This window comes from Manihot esculenta, chromosome 10 (assembly GCF_001659605.2).
Source record: "Manihot esculenta cultivar AM560-2 chromosome 10, M.esculenta_v8, whole genome shotgun sequence".
Lineage (NCBI taxonomy): Eukaryota > Viridiplantae > Streptophyta > Magnoliopsida > Malpighiales > Euphorbiaceae > Manihot > Manihot esculenta.
The window spans coordinates 2,582,925-2,597,968 of record NC_035170.2 but is presented as its reverse complement, the minus strand read 5'-3'; the positions used below and the strand labels follow the sequence as shown (position 1 = coordinate 2,597,968).

Here is a 15,044-nt window from a genome sequence, read left to right as displayed (position 1 = left end):
AAACAACACATGAACAGAGTAGAGTTAGGAGATAACATTCGAGGAGTCACTCTAAAAAGATGGAAAACCTCGATAAAGAAATGGGTAAAAGGGAAAGTCAACCCAAAGTCATGCTGTTTGACAAAAAAAAAACATGTTATGCCCTTACTGAGCGTCTATCAGGCCCGCCGGCGGTGGGTAAGGGAGAATAATTCGTTCATTAGGCAAAAGTCCTAATTTTAAAGATGGTGGTATCAGAATAGTCATCGAAAAAATAGTGGGTGGAGAAAGGAGTAACAGAGAACACCATACCCACTATATCGGGAATCTTAGTAGAAGCTATAAGAGGAGTAAGACATATCTCGGATTGAAAAATCAGGGATTACAGAGAAGAGAAAGAGCAAGATAGCAAAAGCAGCGCAAGAGGCAGAGCAACGAGTGAAAGCAAGAGTGTAAGTCTGAAATAGGTAAAGGCAAAGAAGGGACGTTTTAATAGAACTCTCTTAGAGCCATACGATAATAATTGGGATCTCAAAGTTTACTCTCTCAAAAATCATAGAATAATTAATGAGCGGGTAAAGAGGCACTTGATGACGGTTGGGCTCTGAATGTCCAGGCCTTAGCTAAGCCCGTGCTAGAAAAACTGGACCTTAGTTCTATTAGGGCCCAATACACGGGTCTACTCCTTGTACAAGCCTAGCACTTACCCTAACGAGCTGGGCTAGGCGTGGACCTACACGCGAGGACCTGGTCTCAAATATTCGTTAGCCCCGTGGAACAATAAGCCTCGTGGGACAACAAACCCCGTAATACTCGAGATCGTGTCAAAATGACACCAAATAAAATTAAATGGCTACCTGAAGATAAAAAAGAATGCAATACATTCGTACGTACGGCTAGCGTGACTATGACAGAAAATATACGATCGCAAAACGATAATTACACGTTATTAGACGATAAAAGAGAGAAAAAAAAAAGAAATAAATGAAAACAGAAGGAGAGAAAAAATTAAATTTATCAAAATATACTCTAAGTCTTAACTCTTGATTGGATTTTAGAGATTAATTATTAATTGAAAAAGTTAACTCAAATTAAAAATTAAATTATTATAAATATTAAATTATAAAAATTAAATTGTTATATTAATAAAATTAAAATAAATGAATTATTATAAAAAGTGAAATTTGAAGGATTAAATTATTATAGTCTAATAATAAATTTAATAAAAAAGCTATTTTATTAATATAATAAAATTTTAGTTGAATTTATTAAATTTAAGAGATTATGTTATATATTAAGAAAAAAAGTAAGTACATGTGAGATGGGAAAGTAATCAATTAATTAATTTTTTAAAATAAGGTATATAATTATTTTAGTTATATTATATTGTCTCAATTTTTTTTAAAAATATTAATTTATTAAATATTAAATTTTAATTTTTTAAATATTAAATAATTAAATTTTATATTATAATATATTATTAAATTTATGAATATTAAAAATAAATATGTAAAATTCATATAATATATCATATTAAAAATATTAAATTTATATTAAAATATATCAAATAAAAATAATATTAAATTATTTTAAAACATTTTAAATATATTAAATTGTATTAATAATATTGTATTAAATTATATTAATAAATTTATTAATATCAAATTATATTAAATAAATCATATTATATGGTCATACTTAATATAATTAAATTAATTATTATTATATAATGTAATATATATAATAAAAAAATTAAATATAATTTATTAATCCACTCCTTATCGTGTTAGTGTCAATACGGGCACAACCCACCAACCCGAATCACCACCAATTTCCCGGTCAATATTCCCAAGCATCTCCATCTCAAACTGTCATAGCAGGGGCGTAAATTCCCAAATTTTGACACTCCAAATTCTACCACTCGCTTTCAATTTTAACCCATCAAAGAAAAAGAAGCCAATCAATATTTCCAAGATTGACGCTCTTCAGACCCTTCTTTATCCCGCCCCCCATCAATATTTCGACGACTCAAAAGAAAATATCGCCTCGAAAAGACAGGTGCATTATCATACAAAACCCTGTCTGCTAAGTTATACCCACCTCTGCCTACTTTACACTCGTAGAACTATTTGCCTATTATAGTATTCATAAGATTCTCAATTGGAAGTTTAAAAAGGGCAATGTGAGAAGTGATTGCCCTTTCTTTTGTCTGATTGGGTTATAGAAGGAGCAAGGAGGCTTCTGCTTTCTGGTATTGATTAGTCTTATACTCTGGTGATCTTAATGGACGTTTTATTAAATTATTTATGTTTTGGGATGTTTATTTGCAATTCTCGAGCGCAATATTGAAGTGTTCCGTTGTTGGGTTCATTTTTTTTATTGATTGTTTTCTGCATTTGGTGATTTCAGCTGTTGGTTTGTTGTTGACTGCAATATGGGTGTTGTCTAATTTTTCTTGTTTTGATCAATTTATCTCAATTGTGCTGTTGGGTATGTTCTTTTCTTAATGTTTGCAGATAGGGCATTACATGGAGGTGGGTTGTATGTTGTTTGTATTCTCGTTTTTGTGTTTATTAATTGAGTTATTGATGGGTATAATTGATGGGCATTAATTATTGAATTGAAAAGATTTTCCCTTGATCAATAACTAAAGGCATATATAAGAATTCCATTAAGGAAAAAAAAAAAAAGAAAAGGAAAAGAGGTATATAAGGAGAAGCAGAACGAAAGCGTGCAGAGGAGTAGAGTAATAAATCTAGCAATTGTGTTTTCTTGAATTCACTCTACAGTCTTAGGCATTAGGCTTGAGAGAGGTGCGTGGTTAATTGGGTCATCAAATGTGCAGAAAATGCACATAATGTTCCTAATCCAAGAGCAAGGAAATGCAGAAAATGTTTTACAGGAAAGGAGAAATTAATGGAGCATTCATTATGTATGTATTTGCTAAAAATGCCATTTTATACATGACATAGGTATCTTTCATCTGTCATTACATCTCTCTTTTTGTATTTCATATGCACTCCCTTTTGTTTTTGATTGTGCCGTAACTGCTGTTTGGTCACCTACAGCTTCATGAAATGAAAAATCCACCAGCAGTTCATTGCACCCATAGGTCGTGCTTAGTATGCCCTTACTAATGGTAAATACTTATTCCTTTTTATGTTATGTTTTCTTTCTGCAAGATTCTTAAGCCCTAACTAATGATTAGTGTTGCATCTGAGTTTTGGCTTCTTTTAATGTGTAATCAGAATTATCAAACAGTGGAGAAAAAATGAATGCATACAGCATACTAGAGCCTACTCTTAAGGATATACTTGAGGTTGTTAAACCTTTACGAGAGGATTGGGAAGTGCGATCTAAAATTATTGAGGAGTTAAAAGATGTTGTTACCTCTGTGGAAAGTCTTAGAGGTACTTGTGCTGTATTTTAGTGGTTTTTTTGCTCAATGTGCTGTTATTTGAATCTCCATTCAGAAAACTTTTTTTTCAGCATTCCATAAAATATCTATAGAGGTATAATAATTTTACAAGAAGCCTTTTTTTTTCTTGGTAACAGAAAAACAGTTTCCAACTACGGATGGTTTATGTAATGGCCGTTATTTAAAGTTTTTCGAAGGAGTTGATAATTTTACAAGAAGCCTTTTTTTTTCTTGGTAACAGAAAAACAGTTTCCAACTACGGATGGTTTATGTAATGGCCGTTATTTAAAGTTTTTCGAAGGAGTTGTGACCGTTAAGGCTTTTATTTCACGGGAAAAAAAAGTGTTGGTAACCGGCCTGGTTGCTCTCATTTTGATGGGCAGGAACCTTCAGAGTTGCTGTAGGAGACGGCTTTTATGTTGTCTATGAATTATTGAAGGCAGAAGTCACTTTTTTTCTTGACATTTTGAAGCCTTCCAATTTCCTTCCTAGCCAAATTTATCCTTTTTCTGATTTCTCTCTACTATCTCTCAAGTTTCTCTCAACTTCAAGACTCTTCAAGTGCTATTAATCAAATTCTTTATAAATTTTTTTGAAGAACTTAAATCATCTAAGATACTAAGTGGTTTTGAAGTTTTATTGTACAAAAGATTATTTTTTATTATTTTCAACAATTTTTAGATTTTTGTAATAATTTTTTAGCGAACGCATAAATAAAAATAATTAGAGGTTAAAATGTTAGACTAGAAATTATGAACTTTAGAAGTTTAGAATTACAACCTAATATCATTAGTACCAATTATTAAAAATTAAGTTTTATACTCTTTTATGAAAAATATATAGTAAGTGTAAAAAAGAATATGCCCCTAAAATTAAAGGTAGTTTCTCTGAATAACTTAAATGCTACACATTCATTTTGATGGTAATGAGGTTAGTTATTTTGTATGATGTTTAAACATTATGGATTTTGTGTTTATTTAATATATTTGTACTTATTATTAAATTGTACAACTTAATGTTGATCACATCTTTAAATATTTGCTAATTTTATGAACTTTGAAAATTTAGCATCAGTCTGTTACTATTACATTATGACCGTTATAGGTCTGCATCCGTTACCATTGACTGCGATTTGAAACCATGTCCCAAAATCCTTTATTTATTTTTAAGCCTTTTAATTTAGCAGCTGCTTACGATATTTTCTTTAATCTTAAGTTGCTAGGTTATGTAATGTCAGGATGTCTGTTTGGATCTCATAGTGACTTTTGGATAAATCTGTAAGATGAATTTTTTATAGTATAAACCTTCAACTTTTTGAGGTTCTATTTTGATTAATGTAGAAACTCTTTCTGCTTCGCTATTGGATTTGATTCTGAGTGAGTTAGCTAAGAAGCATAGACTTTTGTTTTTTTATCAATAATCATTTTTTATTTAATGAAAAACTTGTAGCTGGTGCAAACATCTGAAGGTGATGCATCACATTTAGTTATTTTCCCTTCCCACCTGTGTCTTCTTTTTCCATCTTTTTTTTTTCTAATTTAAGTAGTCACTATGATCGTTTCAAATGTAAAAAGTTCTATGTTTCACCATAATGAAGTGTGACTTAATTGGTGCCAACAGGTGCAACTGTGGAGCCGTTTGGATCATTTGTGTCCAATCTCTTCACTCGATGGGGAGACTTGGATATCTCTATTGTGCTATCAAATGGTTCTTATATTTCATCTGCTGGAAAGAAGCGCAAACAAAATTTACTCGGAGAGTTACTGAGAGCTCTGAGGCAGAGAGGTGATTTAATTCAATAGTCATGTCATTCTTTACTGTTATCCCTTTGATACAATTTGGAAGAGAAGATTTTAACCTTTTACGTTGGTGCTTTTTTTCAGTCCTTCATTTTTTTTTACTAATTACTATAACTTTTCCGTTACTATAATTGCTCATTTCTTCTGCACAATTAAAGACAAAGGAAGAAACTATGTTTGATACCTTTAATCGTTTTATCATTTGTCGGGAGTCGATTTGTCAAGTTCAAATGGAAATTCAGAAGCATTTTTTTTTTCTGGTAAACCTCATTGTTGTATCTCCCTTCCAATATGTCAACTTGTTCTGGTCACAGGCTTTCAGCTATAGGAATAGTGGTTATCTTATGCTGTGAATCCTTTTCTTATCATCTTGTGCAATCTCTTTCAGTATGGAGAGTAAGGCTATTGGGAGCAAATGGATACTCTTTACTGCTTGATTATTCTTTAGTAAAGTGTTACTATTTTTATTTCATAATCATTTTGATATGCAGGTGGATGGCGTGGGTTACAATTTGTTCCAAATGCAAGAGTTCCCATCTTAAAATTTGAGAGTGGGCGCCAGAGCATCTCTTGTGATATTTCAATTGATAATCTGCAGGGTCAAATGAAGTCCAACTTTTTGTTCTGGATCAACCAGATAGATGGACGATATCGCGATATGGTCTTACTGGTACATTCTCAGAGACAAACATTAAATGTAGTGCGGAGGATTTTCATCTCTTTCATGTGATATCTTGCTTCTGTAGGTCAAGGAATGGGCCAAAGCTTACAGTATCAATAATCCGAAGACTGGAACATTGAACTCATACTCCCTCAGTTTACTTGTTATATTCCATTTTCAGGTGATTACATCTTTCTGTGCAGTAATTAGTTGAAACTATAGTTGTTATTTGACTTGTGCCTTCCTTACTGCTTTATCTGGTTATTGTTAACTTAGCCTCTCTCTCTCTTTCGCACACGCACAGAGGTACGTTGACTTTAAGGAACTAAGGTTTAAGTCATGTTTACCATATTATTCAGTTGCCTCGGTCTTCTTATGACTTCTAAATTCTTTCCTTGTATTTTGTGTATGGTTTTAGTTTTCTTTTGTCGCCCCCTTTCTTTTTCCCTACCCAAATACCAGTAAGGAGAAATTGTCACATACGGATAACAGAATAAATTTTCTCTTTGACCTTTCCAATCCATAATATCTTTTTATCACTTTTAGAACTCCTACCCATGTATTTTTGTTTTTCCCCCTAAATATGTTTTTCCTTGCAGACATGTGTACCTGCTATTTTACCTCCTCTAAAAGAAATATATCCAAGAAATGCTGTCGATGATCTTGCAGGTACTTCTCATGTTTGATCTTACTGGAGGGAAATTGATGGTTGGTGATTCTCAAGTTCCTTTAAATTGCTTAAAAATAAAAGAACAATTCCCTTTTCCTTTCCTTCTCATCCTTCCCCTTTCTCTTACTTTGACTTCAATATAGAGAATAAGAAAAAAGATAATTTCATTGCAATAAACTTACGGTCTTTGATTGCGTTTAGCTTTTAATAATTTCATTAAATTTACTAGTGGTTTTTTGAATGCCCTCTACCAAACTTTCAGGAAAGGGAAATACTTTTTTGGCGTGGAGTGTGTCTATTAACATTATTTTTTTATTTACAGTTCCTTTGATGACATAAATGTATGATCTGCTTATAGTGAGGTGGAGTTTCATTAAGCAACCATAACAATCTGAGTATCTGATATTCCTGCATTCCAATTGTTGCAAGGTGTGAGAATTGTTGCAGAGGAACGCATAAAAGAAATATGCAATGCCAATATATCTAGATACGTGTCAGACAAATACAGGGAAGTTAATCGGAGTTCTCTTTCTGAGCTTTTCATTTCATTCCTTGCAAAGGTAATATAACCGTTGGCATTCTATGAGTTGTATATTATATAAATCTCGATTATATCCAGATTCATATTCTGCTTTTCTTAATATTGTTCTCTTTTTATTGGGAAAATGTTTCTTACTATACTTCGAAATGACAATTATGTAATAATGTGATAAGTGCTCCACCGTATTTTCTTTTGATGTTTACTTGTTATGTGTTTTGCAGTTCTCTGACATTCGTTTGAAGGCTGCAGAACTAGGAATTTGCACATTTACTGGACAGTGGGAAGACATCAAAAGCAATACGAGATGGTTGCCAAAAACATATGCATTATTTGTAATCCTCTTCTTCCCGACAATCCCCCTCTTCTTCAAAAAAAAAAAAAAAAAAAACATCATTCCGACTTCTGATTTTGTTTCTGCTGCTGATATATGGTAGATTGAGGATCCTTTTGAGCAGCCTGAGAATACTGCAAGGGCCGTCAGCGCTGGAAACCTGGAAAAGATATCTGAGGCATTTCAGATGTCATATAATCGGCTTGTTTTGGCCGGTCACAACAGTAGTTCTCTCCTTAGCATGTTAGTCAGACCACAAATATTAAATTTTATTGCAAGAACAACTGTTGGGAGCTCAAATTACACTCCTGTGGACTACCAAAGCACTCGTCCAGTTATGAGCAGGGCTGTGCAACCTCAGTCAAGAGTGCAGCATCAAATTCAGAACATGAGCAGCCTGGAAAGACATCCCAATTATTTCACTGCGAAAAGACAGGTGAGTCATCCCAACAGTTTGAGCAAGCAAATACAAGAGACTCATCCGAACAATTCAAAGCTGCGGCTGCAACATCCAATTCAGAACACAAGACTGGAAAAGCAGCCCATCAATTTCAGCAAGCAAAGACAACAAATTCATCCTGACACTACAAGCCTGGAAAAACATCCAAACTATTTCACCAGGCAGAGACAAGAAAGTCATCCTGACACTACAACACTGGTAAAACATCCCGATTATTTCACCAAGCAGACACAGGGCACTCGTCCTTACAGTTCCACTAAGCAAAGACAAGAAAGTTATCCAAGTTACTCGACCAGGCAAAACCATGCAGTTCCATATTATGGTCAGGGGCAACATATTTGGAGGCCAAAATCTGATGGATAGAACTCTAGTGGCTGTTATGTGTTCTGCTTTTGGGACATTTCTTAGGAAAGAAAGAAAAAGTAATGTTACATACAGCTATTTGAGTATTTCTGGAATATTTTAACAATGTTCCCTGGGTTTTCTAACTAGCTGGAGAGCGGTAACTGTAGGTAATTGAACAGGGATTTGTTATTGATAGACGTCATCTTTATAACGAGCAACTGTTAGAATTTTGTTGAGTTTACATATAATCAAATTCCTCTACTATTTTATCTTAGTCCATTAAATATTTGAATTATGAACATCTAAATTTATTAAAGTTGAAATAATTAAATATAAATTTAATTATATAATTGATGATTCAATTATATATAAAAAGAAGTAAAAAATAGTTTATCATGTTAATAAATGTTTTTGATTATTCATACTTCCAGAGCACAGGATCTATCTTACTTTTTATCGTTCGGAAGAGGGGGATCAAGAGAATGTGCTCTTCAACAGTTTTTTTTTTAAACTCTCCATCTCAGGATGAAATAAGAGATTTCATCAACAAGGGAAAAAAGATAAATAAATAAAGTTACAAAAGAATTTATGAAGGTATGATCCAAAGGCCAACAAACAAAACCTTAGTATAAAGAGGTAGAAGATTAGACATGATGGGGAAAAATAAAAATCATACAAACACAAATTGTAAACCTCCAAAAATAAGGAAGATAAAGAGCAGATCTAGAGGAGAGTTCTCTGAATCCAGCAAAAAAAAACTATCAATCTAAGGGGATGACAAAATTCTTACAAGAAAGAATGAAAAAAAACTAGAGAAAAAAGGGTAAGGATGGGCTACCACCAGCCATGATAAGTCGTGTTGTAATAGTTACAAAACAAAACCTATGTCTTATGTTTCAAAAAAGAAAAAGAAAAATAAAAGCCAGACCTATATGCTAAAAAAAACATATTTTTTCCTGTCAATCCGATGTAAGCATAAATGGTAAAAATGCTTCTACTTTGAGACCATGAGATCCTGTTATACACTTTATACAGCTCTAGTATAGTGCAGTCTCCTTTATGCAGCATCTCTCAGCTGCCCAGATTTGGCTATAGCAACATGAGCATCCAACACAAGGTACCAAAATGAGAGGATGGACAAATAAAGAATTTTACTCATCCAATGGTATACCTAAAACAGAAATGAAACATTTCTTCCATCTGGAATAAACACTTTCGACTATCTTTCTCCATCTGTGTTAACCAGATTTTACTACGTCCAGTTGGTTTGAGCTTTACAGTTACCTTAAGAGAACAAGTCAATTTCTGTATGCCAATTACTCAAGGACGCGATAGTCCTTTGTCACAGATCAAGATCCTGTAACTTGCATGTGGACCCTCAGATGTGTCATGCAATGCGACGCGCCAGCTCATGGCCTTTGCTGTCTCTTGAAGTTCATCCATGACATCAAGTGAGTCACGAATGTATACTCGACCACCAGGTCTGAGTATGCGATCCATCTCAAGCATGATGGTAGAGATATTACATCTAATGGAAAGGAAAAATCCAGGTAAGTAAAGTAATTGTGACCTTATAAATGCTTGCAGAAAGACTAAAGTTTACCTTTTCCTTTCAATAGAAAAGAGCCCAGCTGCATGCAAGAAATCGTAGGTTCTTGGATATGTATCAAATGGTTCACACCTGATAACATCATATAGAGATGAAACTCACTAAACCATTTCAAAGCAACAGATGAATCGTGAAGAATTATTCATTATCAGTGATTAATAAAAAAATGAGAAGAAGATGCAGAAGAAATGGTCACAGGTAACATCACTTCATTATTTGTTGACTTCAATTATCTCATAAAACTAATCATTACTATATACCCAAAAGTGAAATCCAAGCAGTCATATATTACCAATCATGCATAACACCTAGAAGTCCACGATCATATATAACAGGCAAGGTATTGGGCCTAGTAACAGGTACCACATTCAGAACCCAGCAATCAAACCCTTGGTCGATTAATGCAGTTGCAAATCTGCCAAAATCAATAAATTAACCATAAGATGCCAGAAATATAAGAAACAATGATGAAAAAACACAAGATGAGATGAACAAACCCTCCAAAGACAGCCCTCATATCCATTACGTTTCTTAATTTAAACTTCTTCCAATGCCAAGCTCGTACATAGCCACCTATTATTTCAGACCAGTATTTTGATTCTGCCTTGAATAGCTCTTCTCTGGACATGTAGGCATCCATTTGTATGCTCTTAAGCCTACCAGGTGTGATGTGCAAACGGTCAGGCCATTTCACAAGATTTGCTCCATATCCATCTTCTGGAATTCGAGTAATGCATGCCTTCAAATCAACATACCTAACAAAATCATGCAACCCACAATAAGAATTGGCTGAGAGAACTTCAAGTGCAGGGAAGCAATATGGGTCTTAGTTTTGTCACAGCACATAACAATCGATTGTCCCTTGTCTGGCCCAAAAGAGCTGGGAGCATTTTTTTTTTTACTTTAATCACAGATAAATAATTTAAGAAGACACCAAAGATATTTTACAGATATTATCCATGCCTGAACCTTAATAAGGAAAAGGAACACCCAGGTGTATGGACTAAAGAAGTTCTGAGGTTTAAGTGGGGAAAAAACAATCTCCTTCACAGCATTGTGTACAATTATCTTTCAAATAAAATAACTAACCTAATTCTTTCAAACAAATATTCTCCGCAAAGGTACCAAGGTGCTGAAAGAAATGGTTAGATTTGTTAGTGTACCTAATTAAAAAAGTAGAACCATGATTTTTCCCATGCAAATGTTCATCGTCCTGCATTCACTTTTCCTCTCAATTGGCAAGTCTTCTTATGCAACTTGTTTGTTTTTAAAAAAAAATTACTACTTAGTCCCTATGGTATGGAAACTCACTAGTTAATCCCTCAGTTTTAAAAAATGCATTAAAATGTCCCTAATATTTTAAAAAGTCTATAATTAGTTCCTACGTTAGTTTTAGCCATTAAATATTATAAAAAAATCTAAAATGCCCCTATTATGGGGCATTAATTAATAAACTTTTTAAAAATATAAAGAACCAACTAATAAGTTTTTCAAAACTACATGGACTAAATAGTAAAATATTTAATGGCAAAATTAAAACGTTAGAGACGTTTTAATACATTTTTCAAAACTGAGAGACTAATTAGTGAGTTTCCCGTATCATAGGGATTAAGTAGTAATTTTTTTATTTTTTCTAGAAAAAAAAAGAGGTTTCTGAAATGTATATGTTCTCTTCCTCTTGATTTTTTTCCTTTCAACATTTACTTTTGGCTCAGATGTCAACTTTGCCTATTCAAATTCAGTTTTACCTCCAGTTTTATGCCTTAATAAAATATAATGCTTTTCATTTTACATCAAGGATAACAAAGATGCTATAGACACTAACAGAAAAACTTAGGTGAGACGATTGATTTACCAAACATTGTCAGGGTCATCATTTGGATCACACAATGGAGGTTTTATTCCTGCTTCACGGCTCAGGTAGCAACTGTTGTTGAAGGGTTTCTGCCATATTGCAATATATCCCTCCTTCTTCACAAGTGTCCAGCAAAGACGAGTAGTAAGATCAAGCATCTCTGAAAAATATATAAATGCAAAAGTAAGTACTCTCTGGCTGATCTCTTTTCTTTTCCTTTTTTTCCTGCATGGACCACTTAAGGATGACTAGGAATATTCATATTAAGAACTAATTCATTTACAATTGCTTATTGAGAAATTGAGCTCATACCTTCCCACTGTTCCTCTAGAATTTGCTCATGCTTATAAACTGGCTGTGCTGCCCAAGCAAAGTATCCTCCTGCCCGAAGCATCCTGTTGACCTCAAGGAGCAAGATTCCATCTTCATCATGATGTATTAGAGCAAAACCAGAATCAGAAGATATCCCATTAAAAATGAAGATTAAAAAAATAAAGTAGAAGTAAATGACTTAGCAACACAACCTAACAAGAGATATTACATGCATCTTTCAGTTGATGGGAGGAAGGAGAGAACAAGGGAAGAAAAAGGCAAGGGAATTCAAAAGACTTGATGTCAATTCCGAATGTAATATAATGCCCTCTATTGCTCTATACTTGTTTTGATATTGAAACTAGGTGTCAAACAGAACGGACATACCATCACGAGTCCAATTGATTCTACATCTTGAACAATGTATCACTTCAAAGGCTTGACTTGGATATAACAAACGGTGAGTTGAAAATGCCGCAACCATTGCAGGTACACCACGCTCAAGAGCAAACTGAATTTGGTTCTCATGAACATCCTTGGGAGCTATTGACATAGTTAACACATTCCTCGATAGCAAATAGGCACCAAAACTTGCGACACCACATCCAACATCCAGAACAACCCGAGTATGACTACCGAAAGCAATATCAGGTACCATCTACGCATGCAAATTATGAGTTATTGAACATGGATTAGACAGGATGAAGAATGCCCAATTATATATGTCCTCTGTAAAACAAAAATTTGAAATTAAAACCTTATTAATCTGATCCAAATATTGATCTGCCCCGTGAATGAACTGTGTACCACCACCAGGAAACTTAAACTTGTCTTTTTCTTTAGAAATCCAGTTTTGACCTCCTTTATCCTCAACTAAACGAGTGTGAGGAACATTGCTATACCATACCTGTAATGAAGTAGAATGTCATAGTAAGAAAACTCAGCAAAAACAAAAAGGGCTAAGGAGTCAATTTTACTAATTGAATCAGCAAATGCAACAAACTAAGAGCCTTTTTGATGCTGCTGCAGGTAGCTGGTGGCTGATAAATAAATGTTAAACATTTGACCAAAGATTGCTGCTGTTGATACGTTACATTTAACTTTAACTTTGTACATGCAGTTGCAATAAATAAAACCTTTTGCCTTTAAATACAAACATCATAGTTATTTCAGCCATTACTTACAAGTTACAATACTAATAATTATTTATTACTTTTAATGATTACAACTAATTTGATTAAATGAAAATTAATTTAAACAATATTTCGTTAGTAATGGGTTTTATTTTAGTAGGGATACTAAAAAATATCAACAAAATCTACATTTTTAACTCAAGCTCATGCCTTTGCACAAAAACTAAGGGAGTTTGATTTGAAAAATACAGTTTAAACCACCAGAAAATTCTCATTTTTATTGTTCTTTTTCTCCCAATTTCTCTGCAACAAATCCAGAATTCTGAAGAGAGAAAAAAAAATGCATACCTCGTCTCGACTCCTCGGCCATGGAATTGGCTGTCTATAGCCTTTCGGCTGAGGAACCAAACAATTCAATCCTCTCCCTTCTTCCGGGCAATGCCGTTCATAATTTTCACCTCTCTCCGTCGAATTCAACCTCTTAATCGCCTCCACATTATCCAAACAAGGAATATACTCTCTCATACTCTCCGGGCAGAGCTCAAATCTCTTAACTCTGACACGAACATCCTTCTCACCACTCTCAACTCCAGTCTCATTCCACCAATTCTCCACAACCTCCGGATCAAACTCCCCCACCTCAAACTCATCGCTCATTCTCCCATCACTATCGACAATCCCAAACGTCCTATTCTTATCAGTGCGCGAAGAGTCATCCATCTCCGGCTGAGGAGTCTTGTCAGGTAAGGTTTTGGATTGATTTTGGGCGATGAGAGCAGTGATGTTAAAGGACTTATTGAAGTTAGGCGAAATGGCCACGGATTTTTGCGGGGCGGAAGAAAAGAAGATGAGTTGCTGGTAGCCATTGGAAGACCAGGACCTACCCAAGTAAAAAAATGTGATGGAGATCAAAACGATGGCTGTGATCTTGAGAACGAGAGGGGTTTTGAAGAAATCCACACTGGTGAGAGCTTTCATGTCGGCAAAGAGAAGCTAGCAAAAAAGAAGCGATCTTGGATCAGGGTTTTAGCTTATGGGTTGTTGAGGTAGAAAATTAAGAATTAAGGCCATACGTGAAGTGGGGAGCAAGTGATGCTCTGGATTGAGGAGCAGCAGCTGGTTAAGTCACGTCGGTGGTCTGGTGACGTAACTGATTATAAAGAGGAAGGTGATAAGAACTAGCGTTACTCGTCATAGCATAGAACTCTGTAAAATCCAGAGATAGATATTAAACATATATATATAATAAAATAATATAAAAAATAACCTAAACTAATTTTTTTACATGAGGAAATATTACATTACAGAGTAAATAAAAATAAACTATTTGTGGTTTTATGCTTTTTTTTTTTTTGTTGAAGTATAATTATGTGATTTTATTTGTAACAAACAGGTTGTTATAATTTCAGGTAATTCATAATTAGGGTTGATCAGTATTCAGTTTAAATCGAAAAAATCGATCGAATTGAATTAATTTAAAAATTTAGTTCGGTTTTTTATATATTTCGATTCGATTCAGTTTTTAATTTCAGAAATTTTAATTATTTTGATTCGGTTCGATTTTGATTAAAAAAATCGAAAAAACCGAATCGAACCGATTAGTGATAATAATATATTTTTTCAATAATATAGAGAAATTAAATCATATTAAAATTAAAATATTTTAATTAAATTTTTAAATATTAAAAATAAAGTGTAAAAAATAAAAAAATTATTAAAAATCAAAATCGATCAAATCAAATCGAATCAAATCGAATCAGACTGATTCAATTCGATTCGATTTCTGATCAAAATCAATTCGATTCGATTTTCATAAACACTAAAATTTTGATTTTTGATTTATTTAATTCGATTCGATTTTAAAGCGAACTGACTGAATGCTTTTTAAAAAATTATCAATTATTTTATAATATTTATTTTAATTTATTTTT

The 15,044-nt window shown here is 33.5% G+C and overlaps 2 protein-coding genes across 5 annotated transcripts; one reads left to right on the top strand and one right to left on the bottom strand.

Annotated features, from left to right (window-relative positions):
- Positions 1-1,850: 1,850 nt before the first annotated feature.
- LOC110624115 (protein HESO1) lies at positions 1,851-8,478 on the top strand. 4 transcript variants are annotated; one of them, XM_021769216.2, is made up of 11 exons: positions 1,851-2,230; positions 2,825-2,951; positions 3,048-3,118; positions 3,228-3,389; positions 5,018-5,182; positions 5,688-5,866; positions 5,943-6,038; positions 6,457-6,526; positions 6,957-7,087; positions 7,290-7,400; positions 7,503-8,478. In XM_021769216.2, exons 4-11 carry the CDS (start codon positions 3,251-3,253, stop codon positions 8,220-8,222), a joined length of 1,611 nt encoding a protein of 536 aa, XP_021624908.1. In that variant the 5' UTR covers positions 1,851-2,230; positions 2,825-2,951; positions 3,048-3,118; positions 3,228-3,250; the 3' UTR covers positions 8,223-8,478. The 4 variants fall into 4 exon arrangements, with proteins under 4 accessions (XP_021624908.1, XP_021624910.1, XP_021624907.1 ...); XM_021769218.2 differs by lacking the exon at positions 2,825-2,951 and having other exon boundaries at positions 1,851-2,037; XM_021769215.2 differs by lacking the exon at positions 2,825-2,951.
- A 352-nt stretch (positions 8,479-8,830) lies between these two features.
- LOC110624114 (probable methyltransferase PMT11) lies at positions 8,831-14,305 on the bottom strand. The gene is made up of 9 exons (XM_021769214.2): positions 13,462-14,305; positions 12,738-12,887; positions 12,368-12,638; positions 11,981-12,091; positions 11,669-11,828; positions 10,311-10,568; positions 10,106-10,228; positions 9,808-9,885; positions 8,831-9,732 (listed from the first exon to the last, which is right to left on the bottom strand). Exons 1-9 carry the CDS (start codon positions 14,089-14,091, stop codon positions 9,525-9,527), a joined length of 1,989 nt encoding a protein of 662 aa, XP_021624906.1. The 5' UTR covers positions 14,092-14,305; the 3' UTR covers positions 8,831-9,524.
- Between the last annotated feature and the right edge of the window lie 739 nt (positions 14,306-15,044).